The sequence below is a fragment of the Callospermophilus lateralis genome, chromosome 16, assembly GCF_048772815.1.
Source record: "Callospermophilus lateralis isolate mCalLat2 chromosome 16, mCalLat2.hap1, whole genome shotgun sequence".
In the NCBI taxonomy this organism is placed as follows: domain Eukaryota; kingdom Metazoa; phylum Chordata; class Mammalia; order Rodentia; family Sciuridae; genus Callospermophilus; species Callospermophilus lateralis.
The window spans coordinates 11614305-11637565 of record NC_135320.1 but is presented as its reverse complement, the minus strand read 5'-3'; the positions used below and the strand labels follow the sequence as shown (position 1 = coordinate 11637565).

Here is a 23261-nt window from a genome sequence, read left to right as displayed (position 1 = left end):
AGAGGGAGGAACCAAGGAAACAAGATACGATCCCCAATTCTTCAGTGACCTAACTCCTCCAGCTATGCTGAAGCACCTGTGTGTAGTTACTACTCAGTTCTTATTAGGATGAACTCAGGAGGCTATGGCTCCCATAATCTAATCATTTCACCTCCTGCATTAACACAGAAGCTTTTGGGGGACACGTCATATCCAAACCATAACACAAGAAGAAAGCAAAACATTGTGTTCTTTATACAACTACCTAGATAATTTTTTTTTCCAAATATTGGTTCTCAATGCTATGACTTTAGAGAAGTAAAAAAAAAAAAAATAGAAAAATAGTAGCATCCAATAAAGGTAAAGTGTAGAGTCCCATTAGAATAGGAATTATAGGGTGAAAACTAAAAGCAAGAATAAACTTGTATACAGAAGCTACATACAAGAGGGAAAAATCTGAGTTCTCGAATAAAATTTGTGTCTCCAGTTGAGTTTAGGCACAGGTAGAGGTGGGAGGCAACTGGGCCGATGCCTCACAAGTCACTTGCTCTCTGCTCTGAATTGCCAATAGAATTCCTGCATTAATTTTTAGTCTGACAGAGCTGGACTTAATAATGAAAAAGCATGCCTCTAATGAACAATCCTATTTCAAGTAAGAAAGACCTGTACCCACACTAACAAGAAAAAAAAAAAAAAAAAGTCAAAATGAAAATTCACAAAGGCCCTGCTATCTAAATCCAAATTAACTTTTCAAAGTAGTTAGCCAGGCTATTCAAAGATAAAATCCCAAACTCCCAGGCTATTCAAAGATAAAATCCCAAACTAAATAAAAATACAATTAATCTATCAGCAAGTTAACCCTAATTATTTTTTCTGTAAAACTGATTGGTAACCTATCTGAGAAGATTGTTGACATCAATTCAACAGCCCAAAATTTCTATAAAATCAATATGAAGAAATTAAGAATAAAGATTAAAATTTTTCAACTTATATCCAGTCAAAACATTCATTAAAATCTTTTAATAAAGTATACAACTAGGCAAAGAAAAAATAATGAAAATGATATTTTTAATTTTTGCTTTCTGTCAAATATAATGAACACTGTGAAAAACAACTCAAAATAAAAGCTATGGTTTTAAACATCCCCTTGAAAAAACAAAACAAAGAAAGAAAACAACCTGATCATAAAGCTGGGGAGATACAGCTTTATTAACAACATATTTAAATATCTAGACAATTATGCATGGATTCTTATTAGTTATGCCTCAAATAGTATCATGTGTCAAAAACCAAAAAGAGAAAGAGAGAGAGGTGAGGCTGGGGAGTTATGGGAGGAGCGTGCTCCCAAAAAGAGATTGAGTATCATTTCCCATGGAGAAACACTCCAGCCTTGGAATGCCAACAACCACCTCCCTTGAACCTCCCTAGCTACCTCTTAACAGGTTTAAAAAAATTATTTTAATCTCAGCTCTGTTCATGCTAAGGTAAGTAAAGTCTATTTCTTACACTTCTTTTGTCTTTAGTGATAGTAATTTCTCAGACCTCTGTTCTTCTGTGACAAAAGTTGGTTGTTTTTTATTGGAAATATTTTCAAGGTGACATCTGTATTCAAAACATTTTGATTAAAAAACTACACTTCAACAAATCATATATTTCATGCAGAAGTTTTAAAATCATTATTAGGTGAGAGGAAAGTTTTTATTAACTTCAGAAATTAATTATACAGGGTCTTCATTACAAAACAATCCATGTTACCTTTTTCCCTGTTTCAGAAGGAGTCAGCCAACTGCCATTCTTCCACCAAGAGTAGACAGTGATCACTGCCCTTTCTAATCAGAATTTCTAATTCTGAGACTCTGTGTCTAATAGAAGAAAAAAGTAGGCCCTAATCTTCATCATGTGGGATTAGGCCCTAACTTCCTTAATAAGAGTCCTATATCGCAAGAATTAAAACCAAGAATCAATAAATGGGATGGACTCAAACTAAAAAGTTTCTTCTCAGCAAAAGAAACATCTGTGAGGCGAACAAAGAGCCTACATCCTGGGAGCAAATTTTTGCACCTCACACATCAGATAGAACACTAATCTCTAGGGTATATAAAGAACTTTAAAAAACTAAGCACCAAAAAAACAAATAACCCAATCAACAAATGGAGGACCTGAACAGACACTTCTCAGAAGAGGATATAAAATCAATAAACAAATATATGAAAAAATGTTAATTATCTTTAGTAATTAGAGAAATACAAATCAAAGCTACTCTAAGGTATCATCTCACTCCAGTCAGAATGGCAACTATTATGAAGACAAACAACAATAAGTGTTGGCGAGGATGTGGGGGAAAAGGTATGCTCCTACATTGCTGGTGGGACTGTAAATTGGTGCAGCCAATATGGAAAGCAGTATGGAGATTCCTTGGAAATCTGGGAATGGAACCACCATTTGACCCAGCTATCCCTCTCCTCAGTCTAAAGCCAAAAGACTTAAAAACAGCATACTACAGGAACACAGCACAATGTTTATAGCAACACAATTCACAATAGCTAAACTGTGGAACTAATCTAGATGCCCTTCAGTGGATAAATGGATAAAAAAAATGTGGCCTATATACACAAGGGAATATTACTCAGCAATAAAAGAGAATAAAATCATGGCATTTGCAGGTAAATGGATGACCTTGGAGAAGATAATGCTAAGTGAAGTTAGCCAATCCCCAAAAAACAAATGCTAAATGTTTTTTCTGAGATAAGGAGGCTGACTCATAGTGGGGTAGGGAGGGGGAGTGTGGGAGGAATAGATGAATTCTAGATAGGGCAGAGGGGTGGGAGGGAAAGGGAAGGGGCAAGGGATTAGCAAGGATGGTGGAATGTGATGGACATCCTTATCCAAAGTATATGTATGAAGACATGAATTGGTGTCAACATACTTTATCTACAACCAGAGATATGAAAAATTGTGGTATATATGGTAATAAGAATTGTAATGCATTCTGCTGTCATTTAATTTAAAAAAAAATCAATTAAAAAAAAAAAAAAGAACAGTAAGTCTCATTAGAACAGTGTATCTTCCATGCCTGGGGATGACAGTCCTAATCACATCAAAGTACCTCGATTTTTAAATATGTAAATAGCAACTTTAAAAGGGAAAATGCAAAATACACTTCTTAAATTTTTCTTAGAAATCACTAGAAGAAAGTAATCATTTGCATATTGCTGAAGCTACTTTAATCACCTCTATTCACCTTTTTGTTTCCCTCAGTACACCCCAGTACTGAGTACAAACAGTGCTCTTTTGTCCTCACTTTTCTCATCAATGGGACTGACTGGAAAGTGTCTTGTTCTTCACTGCTGCTTCAAGATCTTCTTGAACCCTCCCTGGATTCCAGGCCACCCTGCCTGCACTGTACTTGGGGTAGGCACTTTCTGTGCTGTCCCTACCAACTGCAAAGGCCTTTCCTGTCTGCTGGCCACCATTCCTGTTGATTTCAGTGCCCATGAGGCTTTGGTGACTCTACCTCCCTATTCCTTGAACTCCTATCCAAGACTGTGTCCTTCACCAACCTCAGCATCCATCTTCCACAGTCTTTCTCTAAACTTCAGAGTTGCCAACAGTCTCTGTCCATTAATTCCATTCTAAGTTACCCATCACCCCATAGTAGCCTGACTCTAAAAGCACCTGACAAATCTCTCCCCATCCCCCATCTATTGGTCCTGCCCAGACTTCTACAACCCATCTTCACCCTGCATGTACTCAATCCTGCCTTATTATAACTACTTTCTTGGAACTTCTGCCAACTCTTTTCAACTCCGGTACAACTCTTTTCAACTCTTGCCAACTCCGGTACAACTGGACATTACCCACACTGTCTGTTTACAGTTGCAGTCCCAGGGTTGGATCCACACTGGCTGGTCTATCTCAAGCTCAATTCAAGGCAACTGCTCCCAGACAACCCTGGAGCATTTCCCCAGCCTATTTACTCCTATAATATGACTGTTATACATCTTTCTTCACTCTCTCTATAAGCTGATAAAAGAATTTTTTATTTCACTGAAATAGAAGTGAACAGAAAGAATTTGCTTCCAAGCCACATGTATCTATCTGTACTGCATGGACTCCACCCTCCCATCTGCCCACAGATGGACTGTTTGGGCTCTTGACCAGGTATATCCCTGCACCTGCATGGACTTTGTCCTCCTCTGATCCATGTATGGACGATTCTGACCTCCTGACCAGATCTCCCCTGCTTGTGGCCTCCCTTCACCACATCAGATACAATGCTATCACTTGTCCTCTCTCCTCTGCCTCAGCAGTTTCTCCTTCTCTCCTGGAACTCTCAACATAAAAACTCTTTGAAGTTTCTTCCACCTTAAAACAAGTAACCTCAACCCTCACAATCCCTTCCAACTCACATCCTTTTTTTTTTTTTTTTAAGAGAGAGAGAGAATTTTTTTTAATATTTATTTTTCAGTTATCGGCGGACACAACATCTTTGTTTGTATGTAGTGCTGAGGATTGAACCCAGGCCGCACGCATGCCAGGAGAGCGCGCTACCACTTGAACCACATCCCCAGCCCCCAACTCACATCCTTAAAGGGAAACTCCTCCAAAGAGTTTTATCCTTGCTGTCTTCAGTTTCTTGCTTTCTATGAGCTCTGGCATCCACAGCACTCTCCTTTGCCTGACCACTCTGTTGAGCAGCTCCACATCCGCGTCCTACACACTGAGATCACAGGGTCAGCCCTGGAGCACCTTAGTAGGTTTTTAGTAGTGCTGGAGACATTACTTTTGTAAGTACATGGCACTGCCTTCACTAAAAAGGCTAATTTCTTTAATAGACTTCCTTTCCTTTCTCTATTACAAACCACCTCCATTCTTTTTTGAGGCCACATCTTCTTCACTTTGGGCATTGTTGGGATTCACCCTCATATAACTGTGACCATCCTGACTTATAACACCCATGAATGCCCCTAAGTAACTCTGATCAGTTTTCTTGCATTTATTCTCAGCATACTATAAATAAACAAAACTATTAGAATGGTATGTGGAGCTACATGACTGGACCCTGGTACCAACAGTGCCAGGAATGTGCCTGATATCTTTGATATAACTGAGATACACCAGGTATCTGTACTTGGATGAAGTCACTTTTGTCCTGAGAACTTTAAAAGCCCCCTTCCTCTGACTCAAATTGCAGAGGTCCACTGGTAATTACTGTCACCCATGGTCACACTTCTGTCAGTAAGCCCTCAATAAATGGCACTCTGTGCAATCTGGATATGTTTGCCTCTTTCACGGTTTCTTGGGACTGGTTCTTATAACAGGGCCAGGTTTTCTAGGACAGGTATACAGACTTGTATCTTATATCTTGAAAACAAAACGTCGGGAACAGGCAGGAACTTTCTCACTATGCTTGCTACACTTGTCCCACTGGACTCTGCCTTATCCTTAGCTCTTTCCTTCATTGGGATCTTATTCCACTTTCTGTCTTCACTGACCCTCCCCATCATCTCAAATACTGTCTCTCCTATTCTCTTTAACCTCTCTAAGCAAGATAACCCTGAACTTAAAAAAAGGAATAAGGGTACGATCCCCACCCCTTGTGGCACACTCCTTCAACCCAGGCTCTCCTAAGTAAGCATCTTCTTCATAGTGTATATCCACTTGACCTTTTTATGTTTTTATTAGTGCATTATAGCTATACGTAACAATGGGGTTCATTCTGACATAATTTTATATGCACAGAATATAATTTGTTCTATGTATCACTAGTACCTCCTCTCTCCTTCTTTTCCCCTCTTCCACTGTCTACTCCATTAGCTTTCCCTCCATCTATGTATTTTTTATATAAATTAATGCTCTATAGGTATAAATAAAGATGGAATTCACTGTGGTACATTCACACATGCACACACATAATTTGGTTAAACTCCTTCTGTAGTTTCTCTTCTTTCTTGTCCCTTCCCCTTCCCCAACTCCATTCTTCTGCTCCATTGATCTCCCTTGCATTTTCATAATGTCTCTCCCTTCCTCCCTGCTTATTTTGGTCTAGTTTCAGCATATGAGGAAAAAGAAATGCAATCCTTGATTTTTTTGCATCTGGCTTACTTCCCTTAATATGATGTCCTCTAGTTCCATCCATTTACCAGCAAATGTCATAATTTCCATTCTTCTTTATGGCTTAGTATTCCATTGTGTATATATACCACATTTTCAGTATCCATTCATCTGTTGAAGGACACCCAGGTTGTTTCCATAATCTGGCTATAGTGAATTGTGAATAAACACTGATGTGGCTGTGTCCCTATACTATGCTGATTTTAGATCTTTTGGATATATACCAAGAGGTGGGATAATGGGGTCATATGGTGGTTCTATTCCCAGTTTTTTGAGGCATCTCCATACTGCCTTTCAGGGGGTTGCACTAATTCACAGTCCCACCAGCAATGTATGTATGTACCTTTTCCCCTACATCCTTGCCACCATTTATTATTACTTGTATTCTTAATGACTGTCATTCTAACAAGAGTGAGATGAAATTTGAATATAGATTTTGATTTGCATTTCCCTGACTACAATGGATGTTGAACATGTTTTCCATATATTTGTTGGGCATTTTTACTTCTTCTTTTGAGGAGTGTGTGTTTAGTTCTTTTGCCCATTTATTGGGTTATTTGCTTTTTTGGTGTTGACTTTTTTGAGTTCCTTTTATATTTGGGATATTAATCCCCTATCAGAGGAGTACCTGGCAAAGATTTTCTCTTATTCTGTAGGCTCTCTCTACACTTTTGCTCCCTTTGTTGTGTAGAAGCTTTTTAATTTGAGGGCATCCACTTATTGATTCTTGGTTCTATTTCTTGTACTTTAGGGGTCTTGTCTTCTTTTGATGTGGAGATAATATCTATGGATCCAACTGTGCTCTTCGAGACCATGTTAACATTCCACAGAAACTCCTTTTCCATAGAACTGTCTACTACTTTTGCTTTTGTCATTTGGTATTGTTTTATTCTTATTTGACAAATAAAGAGTCACAGGGTTGGGACAGGTCCCTATAGGCTATTCCATTCAACCTACCTGGCCTGCCCAAATTAGCACCTACTATGCTAGTGATAGGTATATTTTTCCACTATGGCTCTCTACACACACACCAACTATTGTCCCTGAGTCTTGGCTCTCTCATACTTTTTGCATTTTCAGTGTAGAGCTAGCTAATCACTCTCATAATACCCATAAAAGTAATATGATACAGTCTATATGTACTTTTTTTTCTCTTTAGATAAGTTACTTAAGAATAGAATACTTGCCTTTAGTGTTTAAAACAAGACCTGAAGCACTGATCCACAAGAAAGTTTGATAAGCCCAACAACAATTCCCCATTCAGGAAAGCAATCAAGTAAGCTAGTTGTAATGAAATCCATGAATACTCAACTTGAATGAACAATTTCATAAATCAGCTCCAGAATTTAGGACTTCAATAACTGCTTATCAGTATTATAATTCTATTCTGCCAAATTTACTTCCCAAGGAAACAAATTTTTAAAAATTAACATTTGAGATTTATAGGGTTTTAAGAAAGAGAAAAGCTGGGAATAAAGTATTTAAAAAGATATAGTTTAACCTTAAAAGTTTCTTCTTCTTTGATGAGTTTTCTGGAGTCCTGGGAAACTTAGCTATCTGCTTCTGGGGTATACACAAGACACTCTCTGTTGATTTCACTCTTGTGTTGAACAGGCTGTCCATAACCTGTCTTGCATCAGAACCATATTCCACGTGGTATTTGTGAGGGGATTCTGAATCAATGAACAGTACATTTTCTGAGTCATCTTCTTTGTTGCTATCTGATGAATACTCCAAAATTTCTGCAGAAATTGGCTGGGAAAATTAAGAGAAATGCAATTAAGTATTCTTTAGTCACGCCTATAATTCTATTCCTTTATGATTATGTTCCTTAAAACCACTTAAAATATAGTATCTGTAGCTTAGACTGTTTTGACACAAAATCCAACAGTAACCAATATAAAATAAGATTAGGCTACCAAAATCAGTATAAATATATTTCTATCTTCTTTTAGCAAACAAATAGAACTACATGAGAGGTTGATTCTGGTTATTGTAATGTGAACACTTAATTTAAAAAAAAAAAAAAAAATTCTTGAGGCCCAGAATAGCCAAAGCAATCCTTAGGGAGAAAGGTGATGTAGGAAGCATCACAATACTAGACCTCAAATTATAGTATAGAACTAGAGTAACAAAAACAGGATGGAATTGGCATCAAAACAGGCTAGAAGACCAAAGGATTGAAATAGAAGACACAGAGACAAACCTACATAAATACAGTTAGCTCATACTAGGCAAAGTCACCATAAACATATTGGAGAAAAGATAGCCTCTTCAACAAATGGTGCTGGAAAAACTGGAAATCCATATATAGTGGGATGAAATTGAATCCCTATCTCTCACACTGCACAAAACTCAACTCAAAGTGGATCAAGGATTCTACTCATTAGAGCAGAGACCCTGTGCCTATTGAAAGAAAGGCCCGACTCTCAGGTTGGCTTAAAAATTGATTTCCTCAACAAGACTCCTAAAGAACAAGCAGCAAAATCAAAATTCAATAAATGGGATGGCATCAAACTAAAAAAGCTTCTTCATAGCAAAGGAAACAATCAAAAATGTGAAAAGAGAGCCTATAGAATAGGAGAAAATCTTTGCCACCTGTACCTCAGACAGAACATTAATTTCCAGGATATACACAGAACTTAAAACCATAACACCAACAAACAAACAAACAAAAACAAATAGCCCAATCAATAAATGGGCAAAGGTCCTGAACAGGCACTTCACAGAAGAAAAAATAAATATGGTCAACAAATATATGAAAAAATGTCCACCATCTCTAGCAATTAGAGAAATGCAAATTAGTACTACACAGAGATTCCATCTCATTCTAGTCAGAATGGCAATGGTCAAGAATATAAGGAACAGAACTGGGGTTGTGGCTAAATGGTTGAATGCTTGTCTAGCATGTATGGAGCATTAGGTTCAATTCTCAGCACCATATACAAGTAACAGATAAGTAAATAAATAAATGTCCATCAGCAAGTATGTGTGTGTGTGTGTGTGTGTGTGTGTGTGTGTGTAACAAATAACAATAAGTGTTGGTGAGGATGTGAGGGAAAATATTCACTTGCACAACTTCAAATTAGTGTAACCACTCTGGAAAGCAGTAATGGACACTCCTCAGAAAACCTAGAATGGAACCACCATCTGACCCAGTTATACCCTTCCTTGGTTCATACTGAGAGGGACTTAGAAACAGCACATTCAGTGATGCAGTCACATCAATATTATAGCAGCTCACTTCACAATAGCTAAGCTATGGAACCAACATAGATGCCCTTCAACAGATCGATGGATAAGGAAAATGTGGTATATACACACAATGGAATAATAAATCAGCCACAAAGAAGAATGAAATTAGGACATTTGCCAGTAAATGGCTGGTACTGGAGACTATTGTGCTAAGTGAAATAAGCCAGTCCGGAAAAAAACAAAGATCAAATGTTTTCTCTAACATGTGGAAATTAATACACAATAAGTGGGGGTGGTGGAGAGAAGAGAAGTTCATTGGATTAGACAAAGGGGAATGAAGGAAAGGGAAGGAGGATGGAAATAGGAAAGACAGTAAGACAGCAGAATGGATCAGCTATAACTTTCCTAAATTCATAGAAAATATACAATCCGTGAAATTCCACATCATGTATGATAACAAGAATGAGATCCTAATTAGAATAAGTTATACTCTGTATGTATAATATGTCAAAATACATTTTATTGTCATGTACATCTAAAAAGAATTTTTAAAAATAAACAACAAAAAAATTTGAATTTTAAAATTTAATGTGAATCTAAATAAATTTTATTATAAACCAAATACAAAAAAATAGTGCATCTTTAATTTTTTACCATTTGATTTCACAAAGCAGTCTGTAAGGGTAAAGATGAGAACCTGACTTTTCTAGCATAATCCAAATAGTTTTCAGAGACTAGTGAGAAATTGCTAGTATCAACAGAAACTTTTTTTTTTCTTTTTTTCCCCCCTGTATTGGGGATTGAGTCCATTACCATTCTATCGCTAAGCTACATCTCCAGACCTTTTTATTTTACTTTGAGATAGATTTTCATTAAGTTGCCCAGTCTGTCCTTGAACCTGTGATCCTTTGGCCTGCTGAGTAGCTGGGGTAACAGTTGTAGGCTGCCACAATTGGCTAAATAAATACTCTTTAAAAATGAGTCACTGTCTCCATTCTCTAAAATGTTTCTTCCTTCTCCTATTCAAATTTCTGACCTTCCATTCCGACCAGCAGACCCACTGCCGCAGATCCACCCACACCAACCTGTGTGGGAACCCAGGTTCTGAGTAGGCCCGCGTCCATCCCACCACTGGCAGACATCTCTGCCAGAGCTCAGGCTCTGGCACAGGACCGCCTCTTCCAACCAACAGACCCCTGCCAGAGCCCAGACCAGGCCCAAATCCACCTACAGGGACATACGTGGGACCCAGGCCAGGGTAGGTTCGAGTCCACCACACCCCTGCTCCCAATCTGGAAGCCCAAGCCTAAACCACTTCAATCTTGGGACACTACAGACATCACCATAGCCTACCCCATGCAGTAGCCCCTACCTTTTGACAACAGACAGGGCCTAGAAGCAACTGCATCACAGAGCAGGCATCCCAAATACTGTAAGGCCCACCCTTTCAGGCCCATCTCTGTAAGATGCTGCTTCCATCTTGGGGCACCTCCACTATTATCTCAAGTTACCTCGGCTATTGCAGCCACCACTTTAGTTGCAGAAGTATACACTGAGGGACACCAGCAGGGTCTGGAAGCCCAACATCAAGGTGAGGTTCAGACAATTTGCATGGATACTACAAGGGTAGAAAGTGTAATATCTCAGATTCTTCACTGTAACATTGGAAGACACATAGACAACATGAAAAAACAAGGAAGGAAAGTGCCCCAAACAAACCAGGATACTACAATAACAGAACCCATGGACAACAAAGTTGATGAAATGTCAGAGAAGGAGTTCAGAAAGTTCATAATTAAAATGATCTGTGAATCAAAGAATGACCTAAATGAGTAAATACAGGCAAAAATTGATCACTCTAACAAAGAGATAAGAGAGTAAATACACATAGCAAAAGATTACTTCAAGAAAGAGATAGAGATTCTGAAAAAAAAAAAACCCCACTCAGAAATCCTTGAAATAAAGGAAACAATAAACCAAATAAAATAATCAATAGAAAACGTAGCCAACAGATTAGATCACTTGGAAGAAAGAACATCAGATAATGAAGACAAAGTATACAATATGGAAAATAAAGCTGATCACACAGTAAAGTTGGTAAGGAACCATGAACGGAACATCTAAGAATTATAGAATAGCATCAAAAGACTAAATGGAAGAGTTATTGGGGTAGAGGAAGGCACAGAATTTCAAACCAAAGGAATGCACAATCTCTTCAATGAGATAATATCAGAAAGTTTCCCAAGCATGAAGAATAACTTGGAAAACCAAATACAAGACTCTTACAGGACAGCAAATGTATAAAATTACACATCTACACCAAGGCACATTATAATAAAAATACCTAGCATATAGAATAAGAATAAAATCTTTAAAAAAAAAAAAATACCTTTATTTTAATTTATTTTTATGTGGTGCTGAGGATCGAACCCAGGGCCTCGCACATGCTAGGCAAGCGTTCTACCACTGAGCCACAACTCCAGCCCCAAGGATAGAATTTTAAAAGCCCTAAGAGAGAGGAAACAGATCACAAATAGGAGGAGACCAATGTATATATCAGAAAAATTTTCAACGCAGACCCTCAAAGCCAGGAGATCATGAAACGACATATACCAAGCTCTGAAAGAAAATGGATGCTAACCAAGAATCTTATATCCAGCAAAATTAAGCTTTAGATTTGATGATGAAATAAAAACCTTCCGTGATAAACAAAAGTTAAAAGAATTTACAACTAGAAAGCCTGCACTATAGAATATCCTCAACAAAATATTCCAATAAGAGAAAATGAAAAACAATGATGAAAATCAGCAGGGGGAGGTATTATACTAAAGGAAAACTAATCAGAAGAGAAACTAAGTTAAGTTAAACACCAAATAAACAAAATTGGGTGGGAATACAACTCATGTCTCAATAATAACCCCAAATGTTAATGGCCTAACCTCACCAATCAAAAGACAGCATATTGAAAGACAAACATATTGAAGCAAAAAAAAAAAAAAAAAAAAAACCAACAATATGCTGCCTCCAAGACTACCTCCAAGAGATTCATCTCATAGGAAAAGATATCCACAGAGCAATGGTGAAAGGGTGGGAAAAAAAATCATACCACTCACATGGATTGTGGAAGCAAGCAGGGGTTTCCACTCTCATATCAAATAAAAGTTAATCAAAAGGGATAAAGAAGGATACTACATACTGCTCAAGAGAACCATACACCAACAAGACTTAACAATTATAAATATATATGCCCCAAACAATGGAGCATCTACGATCATCAAACTCAAGTTCAAGAGTCAAACAGACAAAACAACAACAATTCTTAATTGACTTCAACACATCTCTTTCATCACTGGATAGATCTTCCAAACAAAAGCTAAACAAAGAAAATATAGAACTCAATAATACAATCAATAACTTAGACTTAACTAACATATACAGAATATTTCATCCTTCAACAAGTGAATAAACTTTCTTCTCAGCAACACATGGATTCTTCTCTAAAACAGACCATATATTATGCCACAAAGCAACTCTTAGCAAATATAAAAAAGTAGAAATACTAGTTTGCATTCTATCAGATCATAATGGAATGAAATTAGAAATCAATAATAAAATAAAAAATGAAAACTACTCCCACACCTGGAGACTACATAATATGCTACTTAATGAACTATGGGTTGCAAAAGACATCAGGGAGGAGATTAAAAAATTCTTAGAGGTGAATGAGAACACAGATACAACATATAGAAATCTGTGGGACACTATGAAAGCAGTTCTAAGAGGAAAGTTCATTGCATGGAGTTCATTCCTTAAAAGAAGAAAAAGTCAACAAATAATGACTTAACATTACATCTCAAAGCCCTAGAAAAAGAACAAATCAACACCAACTGCAGGAGAAGAAAGGAAATAATTAAAATCAGAGATGAAATCAACAAAATTGAAAAAAAGGAGACAATTGACAAAACTGGCTAAATAGCAGTTGGTTCTTTGAAAAAAGGATGATATACACAATTTAAACAGATCAATGCTTTTTCTGTGTCTATTGAGATGATCATATGGTTCTTACTTTGAGTCTATTGATGTGATGAATTACATTTATTGATTTCCATATGTTGGATCATCCTTGCATCCATGGAATGAACCCCACTTGATCGTGGTATACTATCTTTATGATATGTTTTTGCATTTGATTTGCCAAATTTTATTTTATTGAAGTTTTCTTTTTTTGATGTGTCTTTGCCTGGTTTTGGAATCAGCGTGATATTGGCCTCATAGAATGAGTTTGGAAGTGCTCCCTCTTTTTCTTTTTTCTGAAATACATTGAGTATTGGTATTAGTTCTTCTTTAAAGGTCTTGTAGAACTCAGCTGTGTATCCATCCATTCCTGGGCTTTTTTTGGTTGGTAGACTTCTGATGGTGTCTTCTGTTTGATCACTTGAAATTGATCTGTTTAAAATTGTGTATATCATCCTGATTCAATTTGGGCAAATCATATGACTCTAGAAATTTGTTGATACCTTTGATATTTTCTTTTGGAGTACATTTTTTCAAAATAATTTCTAATTATCTTATGTATTTCTGTAGTATCTGTTGTGATATTTCCTTTTTCATCAGGTATGTTAGCAATTTGAGTTTTTTTTCTCCTTCTCTTCATTACCATGGCTAAGGGTTTGTCAATTTTATTTATTTTTTCAAAGAACCAACTGTTATTTAGTCAGTTTTGTCAGTTGTTTCCTTTTTTTTCAATTTTGTTGATTTCATCTGATTTTAATTATTTCCTTTCTTTTCCTGCATTTGGTGTTATTTGTTCTTTTTCTAGGGCTTTGAGATGTAATGTTAAGTTATTATTTGTTGACTTTTATCCTTCCATATTCTAATTGTCCAGTGTACTGGCAGCCCCACCTATTTTAGTACTATAGCAATCATACATTAAAAGTGAATTGCACTTAGTTGAATGAGTTTCCTGAACCCTATCAACTCATAATTCAAGTATAATCTTCCTCGTGAGAAGCCCCATCTACTTTGATGTATTAATATGAACTGTGTCCCTGGCAATGTAGCAGGCACTTGGGTAAAATAGCAAAGAGGACATTTTTGTGGGTACCTATGCACACATGTATGCTGGTTTTAGGGGCAGCTCTAGAGTTTTCGTAATTTGCTAACTTACATAAAGGCTTAACACATTTTGCATTTTCTGGGGATTGTACAGTTAAGCAAGTAAGCCCTTTTTAAGAGTCTTTTAAAAAAACATTGTCCATCCCTATACCTCATCAAAAATACTGCTTGCATGGTTACCTGCTATTAGACACTTTAATAATTTCTAAAAAGGAAGACGTTCTAAAGCAAATGAAGAGCTTAGTTCCATTATCTTTACACCCTTTGGGTTTGTTTCTAAATCACTATAACTACTGGCTCACCCATTAATTAAGCACCAGGGAATGTTTACTCCAGACGACAGCTTCTCAATAAATATTAACTATGACCCACCAAAAGAACCAGAGAAATTTAGACTGCAAATAAAGCTGCTTGCCATTAAGAAACTTTATACATTACTTGAGAAATCCATATTTAAGTAATTTCATCTTTTTGTTCAATCTTTTTCTTAAGATATAAGTACTTTGTGCTTCATTCTAGAAGTCTATGAGCTTCAACACTATTGTCATCTATGGCTGGACATGGTAACAGGGGCCATACTGTGCATTCTAGGGTACCGAATAGCATCCCTGGCTAGATGGCCCACCCACTAGGTGACAGTAGCACCTTACCCACCAGTCATGACAATCAAATATTTCTCCAGATACTTTTGCCAAAATAAGTCAACAAAAAAACAACCACAGGCAGACTATGCTGGGGACTTACATGCAAATGTGAAGAGGATTCATAGCACTCCACGGGGATGAGGGAGGTTACACACAAACAGTTATAAAACACTATGGTAGGAGTATTGCAATAGAGGTATGACTTGAACTCCAATAATGTAGAAGAGGAACAAAGTCAGGTGGGGAACAAAGATAAGGGGAGTAAACAGATTAGGTAAAGCATAAGAAAGTTTGTTTCCCAGGATCTGCCACCTGACGTGGAATGTTAATAAGTGGAAGTTAAGAAGGCAGGGAAAGGAAAATGTACATCCCCTGGAGAAAAAAACAGTGTGAACAGGGAGAACAGAAGACATGCAGGAAAATCTGCAAGAACTGTTAAGAGATGAGGCTACAGAATGGCCTTTGAAAACCCAAAACAGTATCTGCTTTACTCTGAAGCAGAAGGGTGCCAATGGCACAGCTAAAAAGGACTAACAACATCAGATGCTAACATGGAAAATGATTATCAGACAATAATACAAATAGGAACCACGCCAGCAGGTTGGGAATGCAGGAAGCTAAAAGGCTCTTCCATAATCAGACCCAAACACAAAAAGGATATGAATAGTAGTAGAAACAGAGAAAGGCAGATTTGAAGGAAATCAATACAACCACACTTGTTAGGAATGAAAATGAGTGTTAAGTCTAGGAAGACCCCAGGCATCCAGTTTGGGCAATAATTAAGGGAGATATGCACCTAGAAAGAAAATTTGGGAAATACATGTGGAGGGTGAGTTGTTAACACTGAATTTGGTTTTTATGTGTTAATGTTGTGATACCTGTGGAATGGCTGGAGCAAAACTGACCAACAGGCAGCTGCTCTGTGTGTCAGAAGTTTTAAGAATTGTGTGGTATGGAGATAAAGTTCTAGGAATTATAAGAATAAAAACAAAATGTGAAGGCAGAAAAGTTGCAGAAGGTTGTCCATGGAAGTAAGAAGAGAAAGGCCAGGTTAGAACCTTGGGAATATCATCAATACCTAAGCTGTCTTCAGGTAGAGAGAGATAAAGGTGGTTTTGATTTGACAAAAGGGAGTTATACAGATATAAGAAATCTATGGACCTTGGTAAAATATGCTTTGAAGGACAAATGGGAGATGAGGTGAAAATTGTAGATCTGATAATTCTTTTAGGAAGCTTAAACATACACATTTTATTTCCTTTCACAGAAAGGATGACATACAAAGACATATTTGCTCAGCAACACACAACTGTCATGACAATATTGAAGTTCAAGTCATGAAAACCATGAAGTCCAAATAAATTTCCTCAGAGAAGAATTTAATAGCACTATGCCGAAAGATAAGTCCACCAGCAGTGTTTGAAATCTATGACACATAGTTAGCATCACTGAGTATTTTTAAATGTATACATTTTTATCAATCTGATGGATATGAAATGGTATTTCTCTTTTGTTTATATATGCATGTCCCTGATCATTAATAGTGTTAAACATCTTTCCATTTGTGTACTACTTTGTATTTCTTCAGTGAATATCCTTTACCCATTTGTCTCTTAGGAGAGTCAATTAATTTTTTTTAATCACCAGGATCTGTGTGCTACACAGAGAATATTGTTAGAAAATTATTATTAAAACTTAACCATGACAGAGGAAGAATGCAGTATACACAGTAACATTTTTTCTAGTACTTTAGGAAAATTCTTTCCACCAATATCTTCTTCTTCTTCTTTTTTTAATACTTTGAAGTTGTTGATGGGCCTTATTTATTTATTTATTTGTTTGTTTGTTTGTGTGTGGTGCCAAGAACGAACCCAGTACCTCATGCATGTCAGGTAAGTGCACTACCACTTAGCCACAACCCCAGCCCCTATATTATTATTCTTGATAGGTTGTCTACTGCTATACAGCAACCCAAAGCACTTGGATAAATTTTGGTTGGAAATTTTATTCTTTACAAAAATTGTTAATAAGAAATGAACCACCTTGTATAGATCATTAATTTCCAGTACCAAAGATTTTAAAAAAAAATTAAAGCTCTTATACTTTCCATCTTTTTTCCTGCTAGCTTTGTAAGGCTAACCAAGTAATCTTAAAACTTTCATAAAGGATTATCTTTCATCTATCTACCTACCTAGGGATCAAACTCAGAGGTACTCTTTACTACTGAGCTACATCTCCAGCCCTTTTTCTTTTTTATTTTGAGACAGGGTCTTACTAAATTGCCCAGACTGGGCTTGTATCTGTGATCTTCCTGCCTCAGCCTCTCAAGCAGCCAGGACTACAGTCATGTCACACTGCTCCTGGCTTATTTTCTTCATTTTTAAAAAGTCCAGTTGTAGCACTAATACATAAGTATAAATAAGGATCTTTTATAACAGAAAAACAACTGCAGTGTTCACCAAGCAAAAAGTGAATATATAGATCTTGTCATAATTTGCTAATATTTAAAATATAATAACATTATTAGGGCTGGGGATGTGGCTCAAGCGGTAGCGCGCTCGCCTGGTGTGCGTGCGGCCCGGGTTCGATCCTCAGCACCACATACAAACAAAGATGTTGTGTCTGCCGAGAACTAAAAATTAAATATTAAAAAATTCTCTCTCTCTCTCTCTCTCTCTCTCTCTCTCCCACTCTCTCTTTAAAAAAAAACAACAAAAAAAAACATTATTACATGAGGTTCTCTTTTACTGATACAAGTAACTTTGGAATGGTGAATATATTAATGAAGTAACATTAAAATTACTTAATATTGATAATTAGTGTTAACACTAACAATAAATTCAATTAACATTAATTAATAATTAATATCAGCTATAAATTAACATTGATGGTTCATATTAATTACAAAGAGCATAACTGACAAGGCTAAAATATGAGCAAGAAGCAGTTCCTGTGAAACCTATTACTAAAGGCAACCACTTGGTCCTGTTTCCATGACAACCTGTCTTTGGTGCAAGTCACAATTTACCAAAACCTTTATAAAGTGTTCAATATTGACCTAGTTTCTAGTTGGTTGTGAAAGACATCTAGTACAACTTACTTCTGACTCCTCTTTTCAGACAACCAGTCAACTTATTCACACAGGGGCAGCCTTGAACCTCCAGGTGGCCAGAGGGCCTCCCAACCTCAGCAACTGTGTGCCTACTCTCAGATCACTTTCAGGAGTCAGGGTTGCATCCCTTCATGTACACTACTGTCCAAAACTGAGCCAATAAGATTCTGTTTTTTTCCCGTTTTAATTCAAAATAGAGTATGGGAAGTGGAACCTAAACTACAAAAGATTATAAGCTACTGGTGGGAAGGTTTAGAGGGCTGCCTTAAGGCTTAGTTTATTTGACTTAGGATAGAGACCATTGTTCCAGTAATTTTCTTTTAAAACAAGCAGGTTAATATCTGTTACATATCCCCACATACAGAAAATATTCCCTTAAACAAATATTTATTCAGTACACATCATGTGTAAGGTATTATGCAAGACAGTAAATTTAATAAGATACAGTTCCATAAAAAGCTTGAAGAAAAATAAAGAATATATGAATGGCTCATATGAAGTATTCCAGAGTGATAAACAATGGAGTCCTTATTCTGGCTGATCTGAACCAGTAGATACCCTGGAAGAGATAAAATACATACTGGGCTCAGTATTCCATAATTCTTTGATGTAGATGCAAAAGGAGAGAAGAAAGCAGATCAGGCTGAAAAGGACAATGAATATTAGTGGCATATAAACAAGTTCAGAGTCCATGTTGAGAAGTAAGTCACACCACTTGCTCCTCTGAAAGGGGATTAATTCCCAAATAAAAAAGGAACTCAAAAAAGTCAACACCAAAAAAGCAAATAACCCAAAAGAAGAAGTAAAAATGACCAACAAATATATGAAAAAATGTTCAACATCCATTGTAGTCAGGTAAATGCAAATCAAAATCTACATTCAAATTTCATCTCACTCTTGTTAGAATGACAGTCATCAAGAATACAAGTAATTCTTGTATTCTTGTAGGGACACAGCCACATCAATATTTATTCACAATTCACAATAGCCAGATTATGGATGTCCTTCAACAGATGAATATGGATACTGAAAATGTGGTATATATACACAATGGAATACTACTCAGCCATAAAGAAGAATGGAAATTATGTCATTTGCTGGTAAATGGATGGAAATAGAGGACATCATATTAAGGGAAGTAAGCCAGATGCAGAAAGTCAAGGGTTGAATGTTTTCTCTGATAGATGGAAACTAGTCTAAAATTGGTGGGGGGAGCAAGACAAGGAAAATAAATGGGGGGAATGCTATCAAAATAAAAGAATGAGCGGGGAATAGAAGAATGGGATTGAGAAGAAAGGGAGAGGGATGGGATAAGGGAAAAACAGTGGAATGACTCTGACCTAACGTTCCAATGTACAAATATAAATATACTACAGTGAGTTTCACCATCAGGTATGTCCACCAGACACCTATTTTTGAGAAAGGAAATAGGGGGAGGAAGAAGGGGAAAGGCAAATGTAACTTTTGGGGATTAAGTAGAGCAAACTATACTCCATGAATTCATAATTATGTCAAATCCTAAATTTTTATATAACTATTATGAACCAATAAAAATGTTAAAAGGCAAAAATAATAAAAACATAATGGTACAAACTGAGCAGAACAGGCTGTGGATCATCTTGACTGTCAAATTTAAGAATTTAGAAATCCTCTGCAGAAACATGAGGATGATTTTTCTTATAAAATAATAATTTTGGATGATTTCTGAATAGGCAAGGAGGATAAACTCAGGAGGTACTTTGAGAAGATTGTTCTGGAGGCTGCACACAGAAGGGATTTGACTAAGGAAAATGGTACTGTAGAGAAAATCCATAGGAATTTACTGCAAATATCTGTGCAGACTCCTTCTCTCCATTTCAGAGTTGTCCATCTGTTTTCAGATGAGTTAACCCACAGATTCACAAATACTTCTATTTGAAAAGCTCAAAATTAAATTTTAATATATTCCTCAAAATTAGTTGTTGACCTCAGTATCCCTGTTACCAGTATGCAATACCACATTCCACCCAGGTGCTCAAATCAGAAATCCATAATAACACATTCCACTCAGGTGCTCAAATCAGAAATCTATAAATCATTAATTCATCAGTTAAGTTCTACTTCTAAAACCAGATCAAACGCATCCTTCTCTGTATCCTGTCCACCACAGTTAGTTATACTTCCATGCTGAACTCTGCTTCACTCCTGTGCATCCCACCTTTGATCCATCATCCCCACCACAATCAAAATAACTTCTTACTGTAAATAAATCATTACACTCTCATTCAGATTCCATAAATGACTGTCAGGGACACTTGGAATACTATTCAAATTTCTGACAATGGTTTACAAGGCCTTGCATGGCTTCCTCCAGACTCCACTTGTGGGACTGTCAACCCTGAGGGCTGTTCTCTAGAATCTCTGACCTGCTATCAGGTTTCACACCATGTTCTTTATTGCTTAATGGGCATCATGTCTCTTCTTGCACTATAATATGCTTCGTCATTCCCACCCTGAGTGCCTCTCCTGAGTCCTTCTCGCATTCCAAGGATTCAACCTATCTATATATTCCCTCATCAGAGAGAATACAGCAAAAATTGGTGAATGAGTGGTCTGGGCTATAGCAGCAAACCCATATACATCATTCTACTTCCTCCTTATTTTCTGGAGCAACAAGGCTTCCTTCAACTAAAGTAAAATAAAACAATAATAACAATATCATCATCGTCGTCATCAAGTTCTTCTCCTTGCCTTTCCAGTTTTAAAGAACGTATGCATGTATTAATTCACTTGTTCCTCACAATAGCTCAGTGAAAAATAGTGATGGAAAACTACTTTTGATGTCTCAATGTCAATAAAATGTGCTGGGAAATGTCAACCTATGGAAATGAGGAAACACAGGGGACAGTTCCATGACCTGCTCAAACTCCCATAGAAATCACATAATGCAGCAAGGACAGGCCCACTTCTCCCTAGGCCCAATTCCAGCCTTCCAAAATAGCATCCCACCTCCCCATGCTGCAGATAGCTGACATCCTCACCAAACTTCAAGACAATTCAGTAACTATAAGTCTTAGGTCCTGAAAAAAATTAATATATGGGTATATATGAAATACATGACAACTTGCTTAATCTAAGCAGAATCACCCCACTATGTTTAAAGGATGTCCCTCTAGCTTTTTTGTTTATTTAGGCAAGAATATTTTTTAAAAAGAAAATAAAAGGCAACGACTTCTATGAGAAAATACACTGTAAAGCTACTGCAATTAAAAGCCTGGTACTAACTCAGATACAGACAAATCATTGAAATTTCAGAAACAGATAAAAATACAAATAAGATATACACACAAAAAAATACCAATAAAGAGTGGGTCAAAAAATAGACTTAAAAGACAACTGGCTATCTACCTGGAGAAAAACAAACAAACAAACAAAAAACCAATAATAACAATATCATCATCATCATTATTATCATCAAAGAAAACAATAATTAATATGGCCTATAAGTAGAATCTATAGATTGAAAGCATCACATTTTTAATTTTGATACACATTGTTAAACCTCTCTGTTTATACTAAAATAACCTCCCAAAGTAGCAAAATGTGAAAATAGTTTTGACAAAGAGATAAAATAGGAACATATTTCAAAATTATTCTCAAATAGCAAAAAAGATCTTTCTAGTAAGACATAAAACACAAAAAGGTCCATAAAAAAATGAATAACTACATAAAAATTTAAAACTTGTATACAAAAGCTTACCTGAATAACTACATAAAAATTTAAAACTTGTATACAAAACCTTACCTGACTGGAAACAAATCAAAAGATGAACAAACTGGTTTTAAAACACTATACATGGAGCGGTGGCCCATGCCTGTAATCTCAGTGGCTGGGGAGGCTGAGGAAGGAGAGTCAAGTGTTCAAAGCCAGCCTTAGCAACTTAGCGAGGCCCTAAGAAACTTAATGAGACTCTGTCTCTAAACAAAATACAAAAAAGGGATGGGGATGTGGCTCAGGGTTAAGTGCCCCTGGGTTCAATCCTCAGTATCAAACAAAACAGAACAAAACAAAACACCACTATATACATACAAATAAAATGAAAAAAAATCTGCTATGATTAACAAGCAGCTAGTTTTGTTTAACATAATCAAAAACTCCAATGAATCAATTAGAAAAGGTAAGCAACCCATGGAAAAATGAGCAAAGGATACAAACTGGCATTCAAAGGAAATCACACACAAGTAACCATCAAGGATTTGCATGACTTGAATGGCTACTAAGGCACAGAATAAATTGCTGTGACCATACTGGGATACTAATAACAATGTGTGTCAAAATTAAAAATGTGATACTTTCAATCTATAGATTCCACTTATAGGCCATATTAATTCAATTACACACACACATCATAACCTAGTTTGTAGGGCAAAAAAAGGGGGAGAGTGTTCTCTGGTGAGGCTGTGTTCTTACACTGACTGTATAAAAAGAGCAGACAGAGCAAATCTACCTCATTTGAGGCCTTATATGCCTGTTCTGAATTATGTATGGGGAGAAATGGAGTTGAAGGGGGTGAAAAGCAAACTAGAATTGTCCACTAATCAAGGACTAGCTGTGGTATTATATAAGAAAACATGAAATAACACTAAAAAGAACATTTGTAGATCCATAAACCATGATAAGGATACAGAAAATCACAAAAGCTAAGCATATAGGTAAGACCTTAAGGTACAATCAAACAAAAATATATAGAGGCACACACATACAAATGCTCTTATCTTCACAGAATGTTCTTGAAGACTACACAAGAAACAACTATGGTTACTTTTGGGTGCAGTGATGTTTATTTCTCCCTTTAACCACTGTTCTAAGTGGAATTTTCCCCATGGATATGTGTTAATTTGTTATTAAAAATATCTAAAATTTAGTAAATTTAAAGTGGGGAGGTATAAAAGCTATCTAGAGGATCGAGACATTCATTTCCCAAAGACATTTAACAAGGCATGGAGGCGAACGACTGTAAACCCAGAGGCTTAGGAGGTTGAGGCAGGAGGACTGCAATTTCAAAGCCATCCTCACCAACATAGCGAAGCCCTAAGCAACTGAGCTAGATCCTGTCTCAAAC

General features: G+C 36.6%; 1 protein-coding gene and 1 pseudogene across 4 annotated transcripts in view; one reads left to right on the top strand and one right to left on the bottom strand.

Annotated features, from left to right (window-relative positions):
- Spidr (scaffold protein involved in DNA repair) overlaps positions 1 to 23261 on the bottom strand; it is a 384856-nt gene that overhangs the window by 252931 nt on the left and 108664 nt on the right. For 2 of the 4 annotated variants that reach the window (XM_076835428.1, XM_076835429.1), the window contains one exon: positions 7595 to 7848. The exons of 1 other annotated variant lie outside the window; for it this stretch is intronic. In XM_076835428.1, coding sequence (XP_076691543.1) covers positions 7595 to 7848 — 254 coding nt within the window. Of the gene's footprint in view, positions 1 to 7594; positions 7849 to 23261 lie in introns of those variants that run through there. One more of the 4 variants, XM_076835432.1, reaches the window with a different exon arrangement.
- On the top strand, positions 22581 to 22697 carry LOC143382406 (small nucleolar RNA SNORA51; annotated as a pseudogene).